This window comes from Corythoichthys intestinalis, chromosome 22 (assembly GCF_030265065.1).
Source record: "Corythoichthys intestinalis isolate RoL2023-P3 chromosome 22, ASM3026506v1, whole genome shotgun sequence".
NCBI lineage: Eukaryota > Metazoa > Chordata > Actinopteri > Syngnathiformes > Syngnathidae > Corythoichthys > Corythoichthys intestinalis.
The window spans coordinates 34,497,615-34,519,690 of NC_080416.1; the positions used below are offsets into that span (position 1 = coordinate 34,497,615).

Below are 22,076 nucleotides of genomic sequence, written 5' to 3' on the forward strand. Positions count from 1 at the left end.
GTGGTCAGACAAATATGTACAATATGGGTTCTTATGTATCACGGAACGGGATGGGAGTCAGAGTCCTAGCTGCATGATTTGCAATGCCAAATTGAGCAACTCCAGCCTCGCACCTGCAAAACAAAAGGAAATTGTCAGGGAAAATAAGAACACAACGCTTGCTGAATTCAAGGTGAACGGTGCCGGATTCAATGATGAGGCTACTCTGCCTGTTCTTGGATTTGTACCCACTAACAAACCGATCCTCACAACATCATATGAAGTTCCATACCTGATTGCAAAGCAGGTACAGTATGTAATTTGTTGTGAGGTCATGCACTATGTTGGTTTTGTACTGCACGGATCATTTTGTGCACCAGTAGAAAAACTATATGTCATGAATTTGAAAAAAATCATTTCATTTTATACTAAGGTAGCGTTTGGTGAATGCGCATATGAAACTGATGGGGTTCGGTAGCAACAACAAGGTTAAGAAATTTGTTAGCTGTCTGTGAAGTTTTGTGCTTGTACGCTATGTTTACTTACATCCTATGTAACTCCTAGGGGCTAAGCCCCCCTGTTCTTAAAACCTAGTGACGCCCCTGTTCTCTATTATTTCTAGAAGTTAGTGTTCATGTGTCAGTTGACAGCAAATCCAATCCCTTTGAACTGGGGGAGGGCGGGCGGCGCTGCCTGTTGTAGGCGGAGCCTACACCTGGAATGAGTTGCCGCGAGCGTGATGATGAAGGACCCGGAGAAAAAAAAAAAAAAAAAATGAAATATATCGAGGAAAAAATGTCTAACCGGAAAGCTAGAGAGGCGCACAACAGATGTGGTTCCTTCAAACTAAAACACGTCTTACTGGAACAAAGAGCGAGGAGCTGCAAAATGTAATGACGTCGGATATAGACCGGGCCTCTAAAAATTATCAAGCATTTGCGTTGCGTTGCTCCACCGGCCATCGCAGACTGACGACTTCTCAGAGACGGGGTTATTTTGAAGGCGCTTCCGGTGGTTTAGGCGCGCGAGTTTTTCTGCGCTGTGAGTGCGGCCTGCCGCGGGTTGGCTTCAGAGGCTCAGAAAGCTCGGAGCGGGCCGGTCGCGTCTTCGGCATCCATACCAGAGGGAGCTGAGCAAAGACGCGCGCGTGCACGTGACATCCACCTGCCTCGGGTGCGCGCTGCCACTTTTCCGCAACTTTCTTATTGCCGCTGCGCGATGACGTCACGCCAGCGGATGGTCATCGCCACTGTGGGCTTGCTGTTGTTGCTGCTTGCACAACACGCACGAGGACAAGGTAAAATGTGCGTGGGTGCGTGCGTGCGGGCGCGTTCGTGTTTGTGTGTGTTTTCATTGGGGGCGCAACCAACAACAACAACACACAAGTAGCTCCTCATCATGCGTTGATAGTGACATGCTTGCATGTTGACATGTTTATTGCCACCATCAGTTTCATCTCCGAGAAGGTTCCGAAGCAAAGTGCTCAGTTCCACTGAACTTTTGGTGTCCTGGAAGGAGCCCAAAGGTCCCATTGACGGATACGTGGTGGCCTATAGCACGGAGCCTGGTAAGACACGTGCGCTCGCCACACGCAGTCGGCGTGCGCCTGAAGCTCATGCCTGTGCGCGTCACGCGACTAGATGGCAAGGACACCGAGATGGTCATGACCAAAGAGGACGTCGAGCTTTTGATTGACAGTTTTGACGCCAGCAGAGATTACGCCTTCAGGGTGTTCGCCACGAGGGGGGCGCTCAGGAGCAAACCGCTGCTAGGCAAGCACCAAGGTAGAAGTCCAGTAAACTCATTGACTGCCAATAACGGCCACAGACGTCCAATCCATTTCCCACTTGAAATGAACTGTACGCCTGCTAGCAATAAACTCAATGAAAGAGTTTTAAGAGCCAGGCGATCATCGTCAATGGCACTAAAAGTTTTGTCATTTGCTTTGAATTCAGCTCAGCTGTCTGGACAGGAAAGGCTTCAGTCCCAAAGTTCACAAGATGGCGGGGAGGCACATGTCAACGCCATTACCGAAGGTATCCTGCCGCCGTCTGGTTCGCACTTGCCAAATAGCTGAGCGGGCAGGTGCGGCGGCGGTGGCCTGTCCCGGCATGCCCGCCGCCGCCGCCCCTCCGGCTCTGCCACGCACCTCCAATTGTCTCTAACATCTACTTTTACCTTCTGACTAACTCCTTTCTAATGATGACTTATTCTACATACTCCTAAAGAGTCATTTTGTCCCCTGATGGGAGATTTCGACTCCCCTCATTCCTCCTATATTCTAAAAACATCTAATGATTTTGAATCACCTTAACTTCTTCTATCGACCCTTAAAAGTACTTCCGACTATTTGCGATACTAAGCTGCGGTGATCTCTGAGCATTTGTCCTTGTAATGTCATTGCGAGAAGATTCAGCAGTCTCGGAGAAGCTTCCAAGAGGCGAGCGTGAGCTCATCGCTCTTTTGCAATGAAACAAGTCGCGTCCTGTCAGACGTCAAGCGCCAGAAGCTCAATTTTGACCTCGCGTGTCGTGAACAAGAATGTCTCACCTGTAGGGCCCAGTGAGGCTCCACTAACTCACCCGGGCGAACGGACCCGTCAATCTAAAGGACGGTTGCGCCTCCAATAGCTAGGCGTTCACTGTGAGGTGGACGCTTGGCATAGGAGTTAAAATAGGAGAAAAGAAGATCGTCCCTGGCTTTCGCCCGACGAGAGCTGGGACAGGCTGAGGCTCGCCCGACCGCCGCTGGGCTCGGCTCGCTGTTTTTACTTTGCAAAAGTGGCTAAATGTAGCAGACGTTTGCTGACATTTCCTTCGACATGTCATCTCGCTTCAGGCGAGGAAAGGTTCAAGTGCGGCACGTCGGCTTCTGCCGACGTGGTCATCCTGGTGGACGGTTCGTGGAGTATCGGCCGAAGCAACTTCAGGCTGGTCAGGAGCTTCCTGGAAAACCTGGTGCGGGCGTTCGCGCCGGACGGCGACCGGACCCGCGTAGGTGAGTTTGAAGGTCTCTGTCCTCTGCTGATGTTGGCGTCGTCATGCACTTGTTGGTGTGTGCAACGCGCAGGCTTGGTGCAGTTCAGCGGCGAGCCGCGGGTGGAGTGGCACCTCAACAGCCACCGGACCGAAGCGGCCGTCGTGGACGCCGTCAGGAACCTGCCCTACAAAGGCGGAAACACCCTGACGGGTACGCGCTATGCTTAGATGCCTTGAAAAGCCCTTTAAAAGTGTTGTCGCTTTTGAGCAGGTTTGGCGCTGACCTTCACACTGGAGAACAGCTTCAAAGCGGAATCGGGCTCCAGAGCTGACGTTCCCAAGGTGGCCATCCTCATCACGGACGGGAAGTCGCAGGATGACGTGGTGCCGCCCGCGCAGACCATGAGGGACGCCGGCATCCAAGTCTTTGCTGTCGGTAAGAGATCGCGCTGCGCTTTCCCGCTGGGCAGCTCTGACATCTTTTCTTCCCTCCTGTTTTTTTTCCTTTTTTATTTTTCTTACTTCCAGGCGTGAAGAACGCGGACGAAGGGGAGCTAAAGGCCATCGCGTCAGCGCCTGAGGAGACGCACGTGTACAACGTGGCCGATTTCGATGTGATGAGCGACATCGTGGACGTTTTGACCAGAAGCGTCTGCGGCACGGTGGAGCGGGTGGCAGGTGGGAATCGTACAGCTTGGATCGATTTTGGCCGTCATTACATTCTTTTGTCACATTTGCTGACTTCAGTGGAATGAAAAAGTATCTGAACCTTTTGGAAATTCTCACATTTCTGCATAAAATCACCATCAAATGTGATCTGATCTTTGTCAAAATCACACAGATGAAAATACAATGTCTGCCTTAACTTAAACTACTCAAACATTTAGAGGTTTTCATATTTGAATGAGGATAGCATACAAACAATGACAGAAGGGGGGGGAAACAAGTAAGTGAACCTTCTGCCTAAGGAGACTTAAAGATCAATTGAAACCAATTTTTACCAAACATCTTAAGTCAGGTGTGTGCCCATTCACTAATGAGTGGTTTTACAGATGCTCTGCCCAATATTAAACACACAACGGGTAAGAATTGTCTTGATGAGAAGCATTGTTTGATGTGCATCATGGGTCGGTCAAAAGAGCTGTCTGAAGACCTGGGATCAAAGATTTTTGATTTGTATAAAGCTGCGAAAGGATACAAAACCATCTCCAAAAGTCTGGATGTTCAATAATCGACAGTCAGAGAAGTTGTCTACAAATGGAAAGAGTTTGGCACTGTTGCTTCTCTTCCAAAGAGTGAACGTCCACCAAAGATGACGCCAAGAGTTCGGCGCAGAATACTCTGAGAGGTAAAAAAAAAAAAACCTAAAGTGTCTGCTAAAGACTTACAGAAATCACTGTGCACATATCAACTCAGGGCCGGCCCAGGCCATTTGGGGGCCCTAAGCAAAATAATGCAAAGGGGCCCATGTTTTTGGCCCACCATTTTGTCACAGTGTACTGTGAAACCCATACATGCAATCCAACCCATACGTCCATATTTTGTATATTAATCAGATTTTGTTGTGCTGCATACTTCAAACTTCTCAGCCCAAATGATTGTCAGTACTTACAGTAGAGCGCGTTGAAACTTTTTCTAAAAGAGGAAAGAAAGAAGTTAAGGAAGAACTTTTATTTTTTAAAGCTTGTAATCAAGTATCAAAACTCATAAATGTCAATAAAGCAAACAGTAGTAAACAAAATACAATATAAATTAAACAATTGCCAGACTGGGGGGGGCCCTAGTGGTCAGGGGCCCTAAGCAGCTGCATAGTCTGCGTATAGGCTGGGCCGGCCCTGTATCAACTGTATGTAAAACTTATGCCAAGAATGTTGTTCGTGAGAGGACTCCACGGAGGAAGCCACTGCTGTCTAAAAAAAACATTGTTGCTCGTTTAATATTCGCAAAAAGGCACTTGGACTCTCCCCAGAAGTTTTGGCAAATTATTTTGTTGACTGATGAACCCAAAGTTAAATTGTTTGGGAGTAAAGCGCAACGTCATGTGTGGAGGTAAAATGGAACAGCTCACCAACATCAACACTTCATTCCCCACCGTGAAGCATGGTGGAGAGAGCATCATGATTTGGGGCTGTTTTGCTGCCTCAGGGCCTAGACAACTTTCAATCATTAATGGAAGAATGCATTCAAAGGTTTATCAGGATGTTTTGCAGGAAAACCTGAGGCCGTCTGTCAGACAGTTGAAGCTAAAAAGAGAATGGATGCTGCAACAAGACAGAAGTAAATCAACTTCAGAATGGTTTCAGAAGAACAAAATACACGTGAAGCCCATTGAGATGCTGTGCCATGACCTAAAGACAGCGATTCATGCCAGACATCCGAGGAATCCAACTGAACTACAGAAGTTTTGTTGAGAAGAATGGGCCAAGATTAGTCCTGATCCATGTGCCAGACTGATCTGCAGCTACAGGAAGCATCTGATTGAAGTTATTGCTGCTAAAGGGGGGCCACACAATATCAAACGTGATGCTTCACTTACTTGTTTTTCCCCTTTTCTGTCATTTGCCACGTTTACATGGAGCCAAATATTCCAATTACAATCGGAATATTTGTTCAAACCGAATAAATGTGTTCCCTATAAACACCTCATTCGGAATGAACAGGCCCAAACCGAATGGAATTTCATTCTGATTCACAGGGGTGGAATATTCCTTTTCCCAAACCGATTAGAAGTAAAATTATATCATGTAAACAGGGAAGCGGAATGGTGTCTGGTTGCGTTCTTTCTGCGCATGCTCCGTACTGACGTGGTGACGTCACTTGGTGACGTAGGTAACGTCACTTGCAACATGGCTTCCAAGCACACGCACAGCGCACCCACACAACTTTTTAAATGAACGGCGTATCATTCTGAAGTTTTGTTTCCACTCGAAAAGTTAAAACAGCAGCTGATCTGACGATCGATCTCCATGTTTTGCAACGTGACGCTTTGTTTTGATTAATCTGCGCATGTCAGACAGCAGTTGTCAAACGTCCTTTCGGAATAAAGGCAGTCACATGTAAACGCTGGATCGGAATAGATGAAGTGACATGTAAACAGCTGATGTGAAATTTCCATTCGGAATGATTTGAATCGGTATGAATAAAAGTCAGCATGTAAACGTGGCTATTGTTTGCCTACTATCCTCATTAAAATATGAAAATCTATAAATGTTTGGGTGGTTTTAGTTAAAACATACACTGTTTTTTCATCTGTGTGATTTTGACAAAGATCACATTTGAAGGTGATTTTATGCAGAAATGTGAGAAACTCCAAAAGTTTCAGATACTTTTTCATACCACTGGATGTGGCTTAAGTAACGTTCTTTATACTGTTGTGCGCCGCTGTGGGGAAAGCAGCCACATCGTCTTTCCTATTAGACAGGTTGTAAATGGTCATGAAAACATGAGGAAAAAACGTGGATTGCGATGGTGCTTACTTCCATCACATCCGAAATGAGGGAGGAGATTATGTATGGATTTGGCGCATCTCTTGATTTTCCAGCGGAAGGAGGTCCTGCCCCCCCACCTGAAAGTCCAGCCCCACCCCGCAACTTGGTGATGTCAGACATCACAGCTCGTAGTTTCCGGGTGACGTGGACGCCGCCCGCCGGTGAGGTGGAACGTTACCGTGTGGTCTACTACCCTGCGAGTGGAGGGAGGCCAGAAGAGAAGGTAACCTTCGGTCCCGTCGTGAACGCTGCGTCTCGGATTTGACGCCCCGTGTCCGCAGGTGGTCTCGGGTTGGGAGCGCAGCGTCCTGCTAGACAACCTGAACTCTTTGAGCGAGTACCAAGTGGCTGTGTTCGCCATTTACCGCAACGCCGCCAGCGAGGCCCTGCGAGGAAGCGCCACCACGCGTAAGTAGATCAAACCCCGGGGACCGTGAGCTAAAGCCTAACCGTGTTGTTGTCCGCCTCCCAGTGGTCCTGCCCACCGTGGAGAGCTTGGATCTTTCGGAACCCACCCACAACACGATGAGGGTCCGATGGAGCGCCGCCCCTGCCGCCTCGGGGTACATGATCCTCTACGCGCCACTCAGCCAGGGGGAGCCCGACGACGACAAGGAGGTCAGCAACAGCCGGGACGACGATGCGGTGATGAGGTGATGTGAAAATGGCGATGCGCAGGTTAAGGTGGCAGCGGACGTGCGAGAGGCGGAGCTGGAGGGTCTGACGCCATCGACGGAGTACACCGTGACAGTGTACGCCATGTACGGCGAGGAGGCCAGCGATCCCGTCACCGGCCAGCTCAGCACACGTGAGTCGTTGAAATGGCCACGACGGGCGTACGTCTCCACACGTCGGCGCTGTCTTGCCGTCTTAGCTTTGGCTTCCTGCTCTGAAGCATTTTTGCTCTTCCTGCCTTCCCCTGCACCACGCTTAATTAAATTTTACGATGCGTGGTGCGATAGCCGGCGGCGCCGCTAGGTTGATTCCGTGTTTTCTTTAATTAAAATTCCACAGTCCTTCTAAACTTTCTTCAAGTTTGTGTCACCCGACTTTGATTAACGGCAGGCCCGCTCTTGCGATTGCTCCACTCTGACGGGAGCGGTGCACTTCTGTTTACCCTGCCCCTTCAGTGGCACTTCTCCCGGTGACTGGTCTGCGACTGTCGGACGTGGGCCATAATTCAGCCCAACTCAGCTGGGACTCCCCCTACACAAAGGTGATTGGCTACACCGTAGTCTTTGCCAGGAGTGACGGCGTGGAAAGTAACCAGGTACAAAATAAAACTGTGACAAAGTGACACTTGATCTAACTGACGAGACGCGAGGCTTGAACTCAGCACGCGTGCACATAGGTGGAGGTGGGCCGCGTTACCAACTGGTCGCTAAACGACCTTAGCCCCCTGACTGAGTACACGGTGGGCGTGATCGCAGCCTACGACGTGGGACGGGCAGAGCCGACCACCCAGAGCTTCTCCACAGGTTCGCGCCGTCACTGCGAAGGCGTCACACGCGAATGGCACTTAAGGTTGGGTTTGGGCTGCACACACAGGGAACGTTCCAGAACCTCTGGATGTGAGGAGCCACGACGCCTCCGCTACCAGCTTCCAGTTGTCGTGGCGGGCCCCTGCTGACGACGTGGCGCTCTACCGCCTGGCGTGGGCGCCCTTGGACGCCGACCAAGATGGAGCCGGTGACAGCGGAGAGGTCGGTTTGCAACGGTTGCCGTTGGCAAGTCGAATCTTCCAACCCACCTACATGCGTGTCCTCAGGTACTGGTCGATGCAAACAAAAACACTTATTTGGTGAGCGGACTCCGCCCCTCCACCGACTACGAGGTCGTACTGAGCGCAACCTATGGGAATGAGGTGGAAAGTGAACAGGTGGTGCTGCTAGAAAAAACCGGTACACACAAATTGAAACACTGACACCTTTTTATGTTGACGTTCAATTTGGTGTTGACTTCTGCAATGGTTTTTTTTTTTTATTGGCAGTGGAGAGAACAACTACTGCTGCAACTACCACCATTGCAGGTGAGCGTCCTTTTTTTCCTTCAGCCCCACCCAGCCGGTCAATGCGCACACCTAGGTCTCCATTACAGACTGACAAAGAAGTACATACGGACTCACATCACAAGCGCAGCCCATCCCTCCTCCTGCAGCCCAGCCCAGAATCCTGCTTTCATCTCGTGTCAGCCTCAAGTGTCCATTGTCGTTTTATGTCTCCGGTTTGCAGCTCCTCGTTACGGGGTACGAGGCCTGACCGTCGATGGCGAAACCACTTCAAGCCTGAGGGTGTCGTGGCAACAGGTGAACGCCCATGAGGTCCGCCATTACCGCCTCAGCTACAGTGGTACAGATGGCAACTATGAGACGGTAAGACCTTTCAGTTCTCATCTGATATCCAATCAGATAGGGCGGAACGTAAATGGCAACCAAGAATCGCTAAGACCACGTTATCTCATCAAAATTAACTCCCTGAGGATTTCATTTTGGTATAGACAGGTTTCCTGAGCGAAACATGGGTGGCGCCATCTTTGATAATTTCTGCACCGAACTTCCGGTGTAGACAGAACAACATGAAGTGCGGTTGAAGTAAGCAGTATGTTGACAAAGTTAAAACTGCAAAATCAAGCCAGAGGAACCCACGGAATCTCCAAAAATGGAGATGCTTCACAGTGGGTAGGGTACTCTTCGGATGCAATTCAGTATTCTTTCTCCTCCAAACACGAGAACCTGTGTTTCTACCAAAAAGTTCTATTTTGGTTTCATCTGACCATAACACATTCTCCCAGTCCTCTTCTGGATCATCCAAATGCTCTCTAGCGAACCTCAGATGGGCCTGGATGTGTACCAGCTTCAGCAGGGGGACACGTCCGGCAGTGCAGGATTTGAGTCCCTGGCGGCGCATTGTGTTACTGATATAGCCTTTGTTACTGTGGTACCAGCTCTCTGTAGGTCATTCACTAGGTCCCCTCGTGCGGTTCTGGGATTTTTGCTCACTGTTCTTGTTATCATTTTGACGCCACGGGGTGAGATCTTGCATGGAGCCCCAGATGGAGGGAGATTATCAGTGGTGTTGTATCTCTTCCATTTTCTAATACTTGCTCCCACAGTTGATTTCTTTACACCAAGCGTTTTACCTATTGCAGATTCAGTCTTCACAGCCTGGTGCAGGTCTACAATTTTGTCTCTGGTGTCCTTCGACAGCTCTTTGGTCTTGGCCGTAGTGGAGTTTGGAGTGTGACTGACGGAATTGTGGACAGGTGTCTTTTATACCGATAATGAGTTAAAACAGGTGCCATTAATAATTAATGAGTGGAGCCTCGTTAGACCTCGTTAGAAGAAGTTAGACCTCTTTGACAGCCAGAAATCTTGCTTGTTTGTAGGCGACCAAATACTTATTTTCCACTCTAATTTGGAAACAAATTCTTTAAAAATCAGACAATGTGAGTTTCTGTTTCTTTTTTTTCCACATTCTGTCTCTCATGGTTGAGGTTTACCCAAGTTGACAATCACAGGCCTTTCTAATCTTTTCAAGTAGGAGAACTTGCGCAATTGGTGGTTGACTAAATACTTATTTGCCTCACTGTATATAGTTGGAAGTAGAATGTTTTGATCAGCGACCAGCTAGTAGCTACAATGCGCCAGTGTGGATCTACCTCGCCATACGCCTTAAATCGAAACCAGCTGCAGACAATAAGTTAAGGATGTGCTTCAAACCTAAGGATATACCGAAAAGATTGTATGCTTGTTCTTATCAAGTCGTTGATCATTCATGGACAAAATGATAACAACCTGCCAGCCTGTGTTGACGTGAGGTGTAGATTGATACACTTAAGTGACCAAAATGAGGTGAAATTACAAATAATATTACAGTTGCCGAATGCAGAAGGGCTGACACGGATTTTGTTGTTTCATGGGAATACTACAAAGTATGTACATACAGTATAAACATAAATAGTATGTCATTCTTTTTTATTGCAGATATTGATCGCAAAGAGACTTTTGCATAGACTTCATAATTGTATACACGGGTCACATCGGTCAGCCACTGCGCAATGCCTGCAAGTAGGGGGCCGTCCTACAGTCCGCTTCAGTTATTCGCAGTCGGTCGCAGTTAGTCGACGCATGCAGGGATACAACGCCAAATTTAGGTTGAAAAAGTACGAAAGCTGTCTCAGGTTGATTGTCTCAGGAGTGATTTGTTCAAGGATTCAAGGTAATTATTATATTTTTCGTACCATGCATGCATTTTGAAACGTTGTAAAAAATTAATGAGAGAAATTAGCCGCTACAGCATTGGCATTATACTTGGCAATATTTGCGTTAAAAAAATGCTAACTGCCCTTTTTTTTTAACAAAGAATCGAGACTGTTTTACGTCCATATCTATAAAGAATTCAGGGATTTAAGCATTTATTCACAAGAATTTTCTCCGGAAAAGCTCTGTTTACATATGGCGGATGCCACATTGACTGACAGACTAGCAACGTACTTCGACATATTTACGTAAAATAAATGCTAACTGCACGATTTTTTTTTTTTGCTTTTAACCAAGAATCGAGACTGTTTTACGTCCGTATCTATAAAGAATTCAGGGATTTAAGCATTTATTCACAAGAATTTTCACCGAAAAGGATCTGTTTACATATGGCGGACGCCATATTGACTGAAAGACTAGCATCGTACTTCGACATATTTACGTAAAATAAATGCTCCCCGCACGTTTTTTTGCTTTTAACCAAGAATCGAGACTGTTTTACATCCATGTCTATAAAGAATTCAGGCATATAAGTATAACACCATAACACCATTTAAGCATTTATTCACAAGAATTTTCAACGAAAAAGGCTCTTTGTCTGTGATTCCACTCAGTCAGCTTTGACGGGGATAGGCCCCCTATGAATTGGCCCCGTGTCCCGTCAATACATTATGAAATCTACGACTTTTGGACAACATGGTTCCATTTCATGTTTTATTTAAAACGATTGGTGCATGTGCAAAATAGTTCAATAAATCACAATTTATATAAAATTATTTGAATAATATTAACGAAGGTGGAGCATACGAAAATGTGAAATCAGACAGCAGAGCTTCGGAGCCGCTTAAGGGAGATTTGCCAAACTTTCACCCGACATTACAAAGACCAGGGGTGGGCAAACCAGCCCTCGAGGGCCGCAGTGGGTCCTGGTCTTTGTTCCAACTGACCCAGCACAGAGAGTTTAACCAATGCGGTTTCAGCAGAAATGAGAAGCACCTGACTACAATCGACTGATTGTACTTCAGATTGGTGAAAAGGTGTTGCAACAAAACCCCGCACCCACTGCGGCCCTTTGTAAAATAGATTGCCCACCCCTGACGTAGACCCTCGTTGGCCTCCAGACGGGCTTTCTCTGTCCTCGGTAATTCCAGCTCCAATAGCGTATCTTAAGTTGATGCAGTTAAAAAGCTCGTAGTTAGATCTCGGGATCAAGCTGACGGTCCGCCGTGAGGCTAGCCACCATCTGTCCCAGCCCTTACCTCTCAACTGCCCAGGGAATCGAGCCTTCCATCATCAAAGTAGAACGCACGTAGTCTCGATATACACTCACCGGCCACTCTATTAGCTACACCATGCTAGTAACGGGTTGGACCCCGTTTTGCCTTCAGAACTGCCTCAATTCTTCGTGGCATAGATTCAACAGGGTGCTGGAAGCATTCCTCAGAGAGTTTGGTCCATATTGACATGATGGCATCACACAGTTGGTGCAGATTTGTCGGCTGCACATCCATGATGCGAATCTTCCGTTCGACCACATCCCAAAGATGCTCTATTGGATTGAGACCTGGTGACTGTGGAGGCCATTTGAGGTACAGTGAACTCATTGTCATGTTCAAGAAACCAGTCTGAGATGATTCCAGCTTTATGACATGGCGCATTATCCTGCTGAAAGTAACTATCACAAGTTGGGTACATTGTGATCATAAAGGGATGGACATGATCAGCAACAATACTCAGGTAGGCTGTGGCATTCCAACAATGCTCAATTGGTACCAAGGGGCCCAAAGAGTGCCAAGAAAATATTCCCCACACCATTACACCACCACTACCAGCCTGAACCGTTGATACAAGGCATGATGGATCCATGCTTTCATGTTGTTGACGCCAAATTCTGACCCTACAATCCGAATGTCGCAGCAGAAATCGAGACTCATCAGACCAGGCAACATTTTTCCAATCTTCTATTGTCCAATTTCAATGAGCGTGTGCAAATTGTAGCCTCAGTTTCCTGTTCTTAGCTGAAAGGAGTGGCACCCGGCGTGGTCTTCTGCTGCTGTAGCCCATCTGCCTCAAAGTTCGACGTACTGTGCGTTCAGAGATGCTCTTCTGCCTACCTTGGTTGTAATGGGTGGTTATTGGAGTCACTGTTGCCTTTCTATCAGCTCGAACCAGTCTGGCCATTCCCCTCTGACCTCTGGCATCAACAAGGCATTTCCGCCCACAGAACTGCCGCTCACTGGATATTTTTTATTTTTCGGACCATTCTCTGTAAACCTAGAGATGATTGTGCGTGAAAATCCCAGTAGATCAGCAGTTTCTGAAATAGTCAGACCAGCCCTTCTGGCATCAACAACTATGCCACGTTCAAAGTCACTCAAATCACCTTTCTTCCCTATACTGATGCCCGGTTTGAACTGCAGGAGATTGTCTTAAACCATGTCTACATGCCTAAATGCACTGAGTTGCCGCCATGTGATTGGCTGATTAGAAATTAAGTGTTAACGAGCAGTTGGACAGGTGTACCTAATAAAGTGGCCGGTGAGTGTCTGTCCATCAACGTACAGTAAGTGTTTTTGTGAGGCACATCACTTGTCTTCCCGTGCCTAACAGCATTTTCCAACTGTAAACAAACGAACAAAAAACTTCTAACACAATTGTGCCATCCTACACGTACTATTTAGCAACAGGCTAGCGGCATATAGCATGTGTTGCAGCCACAGAAGTACAGTAGCTGTAGTAAATAATTTTAAACATCATAATTACAATCATCATCATAATAATGAAATCAAAGGCAACAAGTCGTTTCATGCGCAAGATTCAGCTTCAGTATTTTTTTAGCACCGGACACATGAAATTGCAGGGATAAGAAGAACATACCTTCCATAACACAGCGGCAACATGGCTACAAAAACACCCAGTCTTTGTAGTGGCACGAGATTGGTTCCACATCTGCCTTCATGAACATGTTGTCCTCCCATGTCGTGATGATGGCAGATGGATGCGGTATTTCCAAATTGTCTTTTTTGAGGGATTTTGATGAGTTATATTATTCCAGCTCCACTGTTGTTATGGATGAAGAAATTCTAAAACGGAAGTCGCGAGCAGAAATGCAGAACTAAAGCGGAATTACCTCAGAAACTTGTCTATAACCAAATAAGAAAAGGGTTGTTGATGAGGGTTGAAGATGATCCCATCTTGTCGAATGTTTCTTGTCAGAGGACGCTCCCGTCCACGCAGACCAGTCTGCTTTTACAGCCTCTATTGGCAGACAGCCAGTACAAAATAGCCGTCACGCCAGTTTATCTGGACGGAGACGGACCTACTGTCACGGCAACTGGACGGACACGTAAGTTTGTTAGCGCGGTGATCCTAGGAAACCTGGCATCACTCTCCTCTAATCCAGCTCTCGCAAACTACTTTTTTGCCCTTCTTGTCTGTTCTCTCACTCCTCTCCTTGTCTGTCTCGCTCTCAATCCCGCTGTCTGTCTGCCTCTTCCTCTCTTTTTCCTTACCTCTGTCAAATTTCCTCCCTCTCTGTCATGCGGTTTCTTAATCTTTCCCCCGTGTCTCGCTCTGTGGCTCCATCTGCCTGTGTCTTCCATGTTCTGCCTTTGTCCACTATCCTTCTTTTTCACTCTCCCTCTGTTTCTGTCTGCTGCTGGCCTCTTTAACCCGTTTCTTTTTCATTGTCTTTCTTTCTACTGCTATCACACTCCTCTCTGCCTTTGGCTACTGTAAATCTGTCTCCTTCTTTCTCATTCTGTTTCTGTCTTCATCCCTCTTGTGTTTGCTTTTCTCTGTCTCTGTCTCCCTCTCCATTCTATTCTGTTATGTTTTCGTCTGTCTTCAGTCCCACTGTTGCCTCCCAGGAATTTGCGCGTGTCTGAGGAATGGTACAATCGCTTCCGGATCAGCTGGGACCTTCCCAGTTCTCCCACGACGGGCTTCCGTGTAGTCTACCAGCCTCTGTCGGGTCAGTGGGGTAAACGCTGGTACGGTTCGCGTCACTGCTCGCAAACTCTGTGTCAAATATGGCTCTGCAGCCCCCGGATCTGCCCTGGAGACGTTCGTAGGTGAGGACGTGAGCACCATGATGATCGTCAACCTTCTAAGTGGCACTGAATATGGCGTGAAGGTCCTGGCTTCCTATGGCGGCGGATCATCCAGCGAGGCGCTGTTGGGTCGGGCCAGGACGTGTGAGTCCTCAAAATTCTGTCAATCATGTCTTTCAAAGTCCTATGGGAATATTAAAGAGTGTTGACATGTCGCGGGGACCTGGCAGTGCGGCTGGCTGTGACCGACCTGAGTATTTACCAGCAGACGACGAGCAGCATTTGTGCTCGGTGGCAGCCCCAGAGGCACGTTAGTGCCTACAGAGCCGTCGTCTTCAGCAGTGAGTCATGGCGCCGCCGCCCTCCGGCAACTAACACAAATCATTATCCCCGTTCTATTGGATTAGATTCAAATTGTTTTATTAGCATTTAATGTGATAATAGCCGTAAAGAAAAACTGTGGTTGAACCTGCCTGGTTTCAACCAGAGGTTCATGAAGCATCACAGTGAAAATCTAGCAAGCAATTTATTCATGCTGTAGTCACCACGCTGGCCTCCAAATCGCAGGCGATTACAAAAAAGATGCCAAGCTGAGTGCGGGATCCTCTCAACACTGTTTCGACAACTTGAGGCCCGACACACCACACAAAATCAGCGTTTACGCACAACTGCAGGACGGAACTGAAGGGCCAGCCGCAGCCGCGACCGGAAGGACTCGTGAGTAGTGGCCGACCGATGGCCGGTTGACTCTGAGTGGCCGCCTGACAGCGCAGGATGCGATGTTGTGGCTTTTTGGTACAGAAGCCGTCCCCACGGCTGCGCCAACAACGCCACCGACCACCACCCCGCTCCCTACAATTCCTCCTGCTAAAGAAGGTAAGCGCACACTCCGACAAGCACCTCCCAAACCAACCTGACCGGGAGCTGCAGAGTATAGTAAGGCAGCAGGATTACATGACAGACTTCCCTGTTGACACAAACAGTCTGTAAGGCAGCCAAGGCCGACCTGGCGTTCTTAGTAGACGGTTCCTGGAGTATCGGTGACGACAACTTTTTGAAGATCATTGGTTTCTTGTTCAGTACTACTGGAGCGCTTGACCAGATTGGACCTGATGGCACGCAGGTAGGATTTTTATAATACCTTCCATTTTAGTTATATTTATGAAATCATTCTATGGCTGTATGTACTTTGTATTGTACTTTGAATGCTGTCAACAATCTCTCTTTCATTTAAACAGGTCGCCATTGCTCAGTTCAGTGATGACACACGCACCGAGTTTGCGTTGAATGCCTACAATGACAAGGAGCGCCTCCTGGAAGCCATCAATAAAATCTCCTACAAGGGAGGAAACACCAAGACGGGCAAGAGACCGTGTGGCCACATGTTCTACTCTGTCTTTAAAGTTGGGCCTGTAGTGACGCTGTCGTTCTACACAGGACGCGCAATCCAACACATGAAAGACAACATCTTCACGGCAGAGGGCGGTGTCAGGAGAGGAGTCCCCAAGGTCCTGGTGGTTCTCACCGATGGTCGATCGCAGGACGACGTCAACAAGGTCTCCAAGGAGATGCAGATAGAAGGTCAGTTGCGCTACTCGCTGGTTCCCGTCCCGTGACGTTGACACCGAACCGTAACCCGTGCGGCGTCCCGACAGGCTTCATTGTCTTCGCCATCGGTTTCGCTGACGCGGACTACGGCGAGTTGGTAAGCATCGCCAGCAAACCCAGCGACAGGCACGTTTTCTTTGTGGACGACCTAGACGCCTTTAAGAAGATCGAAGAGAAGCTGGTGACCTTTGTGTGCGAAGCTGCTACGGCCAGTGAGTGACCGGAATCCCGGAATGTTACGGATGCCCTCACCTTCTTGCTGACTTTTTGCCTCGATAAACTGTATGCTTGTCCTCAGCCTGTCCTTTGGTGGCCATGAATGGTGGCACAACTCCGGGTAAGACTTTAGCCATCTCGTTGGGGTTGCCGCTCCAAAATCGTAGTCACCTTTGACGTTGGCCAAGTAACTGCTTACAATTCCTTCGGTGCTTGCCAGGCTTTCGTATGATGGAGCTGTTCGGGCTGCTGGAGGAACGCTACAGCAACCTGGCTGGCGTTTCCATGGTACCCGGAACCTTTAACGCATTCCCGTGCTTCCGACTGCATGGTGACGCACTGCTGGCTCAGCCAACCAGGTTCTGCCTTAACGCAGAAGCGGCGAAAAGAACCATCCATCTGCCAGACAAGTTTTGATTTTGAGAATGCTTGACTTCCTTCAGGTTCCTCCACCCTGAAGGTCTTCCATCAGACTATACGATCACACTGCTTTTCCGGCTGCTGCCCGGCACCCCCCAGGAACCTTTTGCACTCTGGGAGGTCTTGGACCAGGATCACGAGCCATTGGTTGGTGTCATCCTTGACAGTGAGTCTGGAATGTTTTCAGCACAATGTCTGTAGAATGGGGAGTTGTACTTGACTGGTGTTGACGGATGGCGCAGACGGTGCGAAGACATTGACCTTCTTCAATAACGACTACAGAGGACACTTTCAGACCGTCACCTTCGAGGGTTCGCACATCAAGAAACTTTTCCACGGAAGCTTCCACAAGGTCAGATGGCTGCAACACTTTTTCGCTTCCTGTTTTGGCTGAAGCAATGTGAAATTGTGAAAAAGGGAAAACAACAAAGTCCGTCAAAAAGTGTCCTCTGCACAGCTTCACTTGGTGATCAGCAAGACAAGTGCCAGCGTGCTGGTCGACTGTCAAGCGGTGTCTACCAAGGCCATTGAAGCGGCGGGAAACATCACCACGGCCGGGATGGAAGTTCTGGGAAGGATGGTTCGCTCCAGAGGGACCAAAGACAACTCGGCACCGGTAGGAACAATGGTGAAACAGCTGGCTTTAGGTGTCTGCTGACATTTTCTGTGTTGCAGTTTGAGCTCCAGATGTTCGACATTGTGTGCAGTACCTCGTGGGCCTCCAGGGATCAATGCTGTGAACTTCCGGGTTTGGTGAGTTCTCCGTACACTTCCAAAGCCATGTGCTAAGAATTAAGGCCATCACTCCCTCCTCATCATAATGCCACCGTGTCACGAAACTGCCCAGCGCGACGAGGACAAGTGTCCTGCCATGCCAAAGGCCTGCACCTGCACCCAGGACAGCAAAGGTCCCGCAGGACCTGTCGGACCACCGGTGAGCCACTTGCACGCAAACCAAGTGCTTTCCAATGGGCTGAAGTCATACATTTTGCACTTTAGGGTGGGCCGGGAATACGAGGAGCCCGAGGTGAACGTGGAGTTCCAGGGCCAGTGGTGAGTTCTGATACGTATGTAGGCTGAGAGGGTGGGTCCAGTCCGTGATTCTTCTCATTTCGGACCCCGTCATCACAGCATTATGTTTGCCTTTTGCCCAGGGGCCGGCTGGAGCTGTAGGTGAGCCCGGAGTACCGGGACCCCAGGGGTCTCCAGGGCCACTTGGGCCCAGTGGTCGCTCCATAAGGGGATCCCCGGTAAGCCTGCAAGCATGTTGCACTGCATATGCAAGTGTTCATGTTTATGTGTGTTAGTACACGTGTGTGAGCGTCTTCACATGCAGGGTCCTCCGGGGGAGCAAGGTCAGAAAGGAGAGTCAGGTCAACAGGGTCTGCAGGTAAATGCTGCTGCACGCGAGTGTTCTAAATCCTTGTGTGCGCTAGTCATTTCCCAAACTGACAGGCCGGTGACCTCTGTATTTCAGGGCGTGGCGGGCCGAGCGGGCGTTCCTGGTAGAGAAGGACTTCCCGGCTCCCGAGTTAGTCACATTGCACTCAGGTTATTCAATATGCATCCCGATGCGCAGACGCATTATTTTCTTGTCTGCAGGGGCTGCCGGGCAAAGAAGGCCCCCCCGGCCGAGCGGGCCCCACTGGAACTATTGTAAGAGCTTTAAAATGATGCCCTGTGGTATTGTGGTGTTTCAATTTGGGACCCTCCCAACTGGTATATTGTACGACTGACGTCAGGGTTTTCCTCTTAAATGAAGGGAACTCCAGGAGCCCCGGGTGCACCTGGAAGCACAGGACCCCCAGGAAATCAAGGGGAACTGGGTCCGCCGGTGAGTCGAATTATTGAAAACCAGACAGTTATTTACCCATCATCCCAGTCAGACAGGAAGTGTAAATTCCACCAGCCTCGCTATGTGGTCGATAAATAATCATTCATTCATTTATGTTGTATTGCTGGTGGTAAACAATGTCCTGACTAATCATGAATAATCAGGGCACATCTTGAGTCTTTTGTTTCTGCTGTCGTGCTTACCTTTTCAATGCAGGGTCCTCCAGGAACCAAGGGTGACAAAGGTGAACGGGTATGTCATCCGCTCGATTCCGCCGCAGGTTTTTGTCTCAAACTTCACCATGTTCTTGCATCACCAGGGCGACCTACAGTCCACGGCCACGGTGCAGAACATCGCCAGGGAGGTGTGCGAGCAGCTGATCCAGAGTACGTATCTTGGAGGCTACCGGCTTGTGCGCCACGGACAAGCCAACCTATATAAAGCAGCCCTGTGCTCTGCTGGTCGCAGGTCACATGGCTCAGTTTAACGCCCTCCTGAACCACGCGCCCAGTTCGTCGGTGACCATCCGCACCGTCCCGGGACCGCCTGGGGAGCCCGGTCGAAATGGTTCCCCGGGGCCGCAAGGGGAGCAAGGTCCCTCTGGAAGGCCGGGCTTCCCTGGACAAAACGGCCAGAACGGGCAACCTGGAGAACGAGGTGAGCCCGGCGGTTTAATGGACAACCCCCGACGGGAAAACTGACGTCAGCGTGTATCACATCGCACACAGGCCCCGCAGGCGAGAGAGGTGAAAAGGGATCTGCTGGCGTGGGAGTTCAAGGCCCCAGAGGACCTCCGGGACCTCCCGGTAATCCCTTCACGACATTTGTCTTTCGTGCTAAAATGTCGCCTTCTCACGTGACACTCTCACCGTAGGTCCACCGGGCCAAGGCAGACCCGGCAGCCCGGGGCCGTCAGGAAGACACGGAAATCCGGGCACGCCGGGACGTCCTGGCGTGCCCGGCCCTGTGGGCTCTGCCGGACCTCCCGGTTACTGCGATCAAAACTCTTGCGTGGGTTACAACGTCGGAGGTACTGTACGATGCGAAGGCGGTCTTGGATGTGCTTTTACGCGCTTAGCGTGCGGAGTCAGCGGCACGTTTCTTCTGAGTTCTCTTCAGACTGTCGCTTGTCACCTTGCTCCTCCTCTTGTCTCCCACTAACCTGCTCAAAACCTTTTTCGAGTGTCAGTGGTGTTGGGCGGCTGCCATCACGGTTCGGGGTTTTCACTAACAGCAGAGTGTCGCCTTGAGGCGGCCTGGACCCAGTTGACCCGTGGCGTCGCTCTTCCCGCAGTCCAACTGCCGTCCAACATCTTCCCCAACTACGGGGAAGCGGAGGAGGAAGACCCTTACCGCTACTACCAGCCTGACTACCCGCCACCTCGGCCCGTCCTGGACCCGGAGCTGGACAATGAGCATTCGGAACCGGAGGCAAGCCACCTGGATGAGGGGGTGGGGTCGGAGAGGAGAAACAGGAGAGGCGGCGCTTGGAAGTGATGGAGCCGAGTTAGGAGATCCAGGTGGAGGGAGGGAGTGTAGCTAACACATGTAATCCCTGTTCGTGTTTCTTGTTAAACAGAACTTCCTGGAGGTCTCCCCAGATGAGCCCCCGCCTCCATGTACGATCGGCCGCCGTCCATTAATGTTGGCCGCTCGGAAAGGGGGTTGTGGGGGGGCTGGCATTCGGGAAGTCATTGACCCAACTTGTGGCAGTAAAAGTAATTTATTCGGACAAATTTCTGTCCACTTTGTCAACATAATAAAAGACCTAGAGTACAATCAAAGTGTGATGTGTCATGCGCAGGGACATAAAAAGTGATTCTTCAAGTCAAGCGCCGCCATGCCCGCCAATACAATGCAGCGTGATTATTCATGTTGTCACCTCTATCTTTTCATCTCAATCAACTCTTCATATTCTCACTCCCTGTCTTTATCTATTCCTCATGCTGTCACCTATTCACGTCTTCATCTCTTTACGGGGCGATGTTGGGGGTGTGGACCCAGGTCTCTAAGGGGCCCGGTTTGTTTGACATTAGGCTTAATCTTCAAGTTAGCAGGGGTGTGATTAGTCGGTGAAGTTGGTTTTTAAAAAAATTCTGTGCAGTTTATTAATTGTTTGTTTCAGGGCTCCGGAGTGGCTAAGCTAGCGTGAGTCAATGGGGTTTGCGAGCATGCCAATAAAAAAACAACATATGCACGCGTGAGATTCACCGATGTGATGACCTATGCAATCAATTGTGTGGCTATGTTTTCAGGATGAAGTTAATAAAATTTACCATTGCATGTCAGTAACTGTTGTATGAGGAATAACATTTGTAATCCAGCATCTCTGCAGGGAACAGGCTGTCTAGGCAAGAAGGATGGAGTGTTTTTTTTTTCACCGCTGATTTTTTCTGTGGGAAACGCCAGTGGCGGTTTTAGGGGTGGAGCCACAGGGGCACTGGCCCCATCTCTAATTTGAATGGCCCTGGAAGTGCCCGTATTCCCATTTTAGCACAAAGCATGGCAATCGGCGAATCCTTCTTTTCTGAAGTGAGAGAATGAGATGATGATGTTTCTAGACTCTAGGGGTGTCAAACGCATGGCCCGTGGGCCAGAACCAGGGTCCTATCCAATCTTGTGTGATCAAGTGCGTGTACTACTGCACTTAGCTCACCTTCATGTCCACGGTGACATTCGTTCATTCGCCTCTTCTCAGTCTTAATGGATTGAATGTCTAGCACCGTAGCCAAAGAGCTAAGAAAGAAGTAGCCTGAAAATGCCCCAAAACCAAGAGGAAGTGACACCAAATCAACAGGACGTAACCTGGAAATACCCCAAAATCAACCAAATAAAAAATGAATTAGTCCAGCCCATATGAAATTTAATTATTATGAATTTGGCCCGCGAATCAAAACGAGTTACACACTTGTTCTAGGCTATATTAAATATTAATGCTGCTTTTCGCATGTCTTTTTAAAATGGAATACAGTATGATTGAATACGAATGACTGCAAACTTTACCGCCACATGCAGGATAATCTGTGTATTGCGTGGTTGACCAAAACAAACACTGAACAAAGATGGCAGCGACACTTGGCCCCTGAGGGTCAGAAAAATCCTAGAACCGCAACTGCCCATCCCCCGAATCAATCTCCCTGACGCACTGTACTGTTGAATCTTTGACCCCGACATGATTTTATTTGAAGTGTTAGATCTGTTAATATCGTTTTTTTATTGGCATGCTATCAAGCCCCATTGACT

At 48.9% G+C, this 22,076-nt stretch overlaps 1 protein-coding gene across 1 annotated transcript; it reads left to right on the forward strand.

Moving 5' to 3' along the window:
- Nucleotides 1-939: 939 nt before the first annotated feature.
- On the forward strand, nt 940-21,202 carry LOC130910740 (collagen alpha-1(XIV) chain-like). The gene is made up of 47 exons (XM_057828274.1): nt 940-1,276; nt 1,430-1,546; nt 1,620-1,763; nt 1,935-2,015; nt 2,818-2,976; nt 3,049-3,168; nt 3,229-3,393; nt 3,486-3,635; nt 6,499-6,668; nt 6,727-6,853; nt 6,918-7,063; nt 7,124-7,253; nt 7,576-7,715; nt 7,797-7,923; nt 7,994-8,148; nt 8,214-8,346; nt 8,436-8,474; nt 8,677-8,816; nt 13,920-14,049; nt 14,554-14,676; nt 14,747-14,899; nt 14,986-15,096; nt 15,323-15,472; nt 15,557-15,631; nt 15,739-15,878; nt 15,994-16,117; nt 16,193-16,336; nt 16,411-16,575; nt 16,662-16,700; nt 16,800-16,938; nt 17,023-17,165; nt 17,242-17,351; nt 17,457-17,615; nt 17,675-17,752; nt 17,847-17,933; nt 17,999-18,052; nt 18,154-18,249; nt 18,336-18,389; nt 18,477-18,530; nt 18,602-18,655; nt 18,762-18,833; nt 19,050-19,085; nt 19,153-19,219; nt 19,302-19,490; nt 19,562-19,639; nt 19,708-19,863; nt 20,128-21,202. The coding sequence occupies exons 1-47, from the start codon at nt 1,198-1,200 to the stop codon at nt 20,328-20,330; spliced, it is 5,505 nt and encodes a 1,834-aa protein (XP_057684257.1). The 5' UTR covers nt 940-1,197; the 3' UTR covers nt 20,331-21,202.
- Nucleotides 21,203-22,076: the final 874 nt, after the last annotated feature.

Bases quoted from the DNA above. Each gene is read 5' to 3' on its own strand.
- LOC130910740 (XM_057828274.1), top strand. From the start codon at position 1,198: ATGACGTCACGCCAGCGGATGGTCATCGCCACTGTGGGCTTGCTGTTG. The intron at 7,064-7,123 runs GTCAGCAACAGC...GGCGATGCGCAG, and splicing joins AGCCCGACGACGACAAGGAG to GTTAAGGTGGCAGCGGACGT. The intron at 15,632-15,738 runs GTAAGCGCACAC...TGACACAAACAG, and splicing joins AATTCCTCCTGCTAAAGAAG to TCTGTAAGGCAGCCAAGGCC.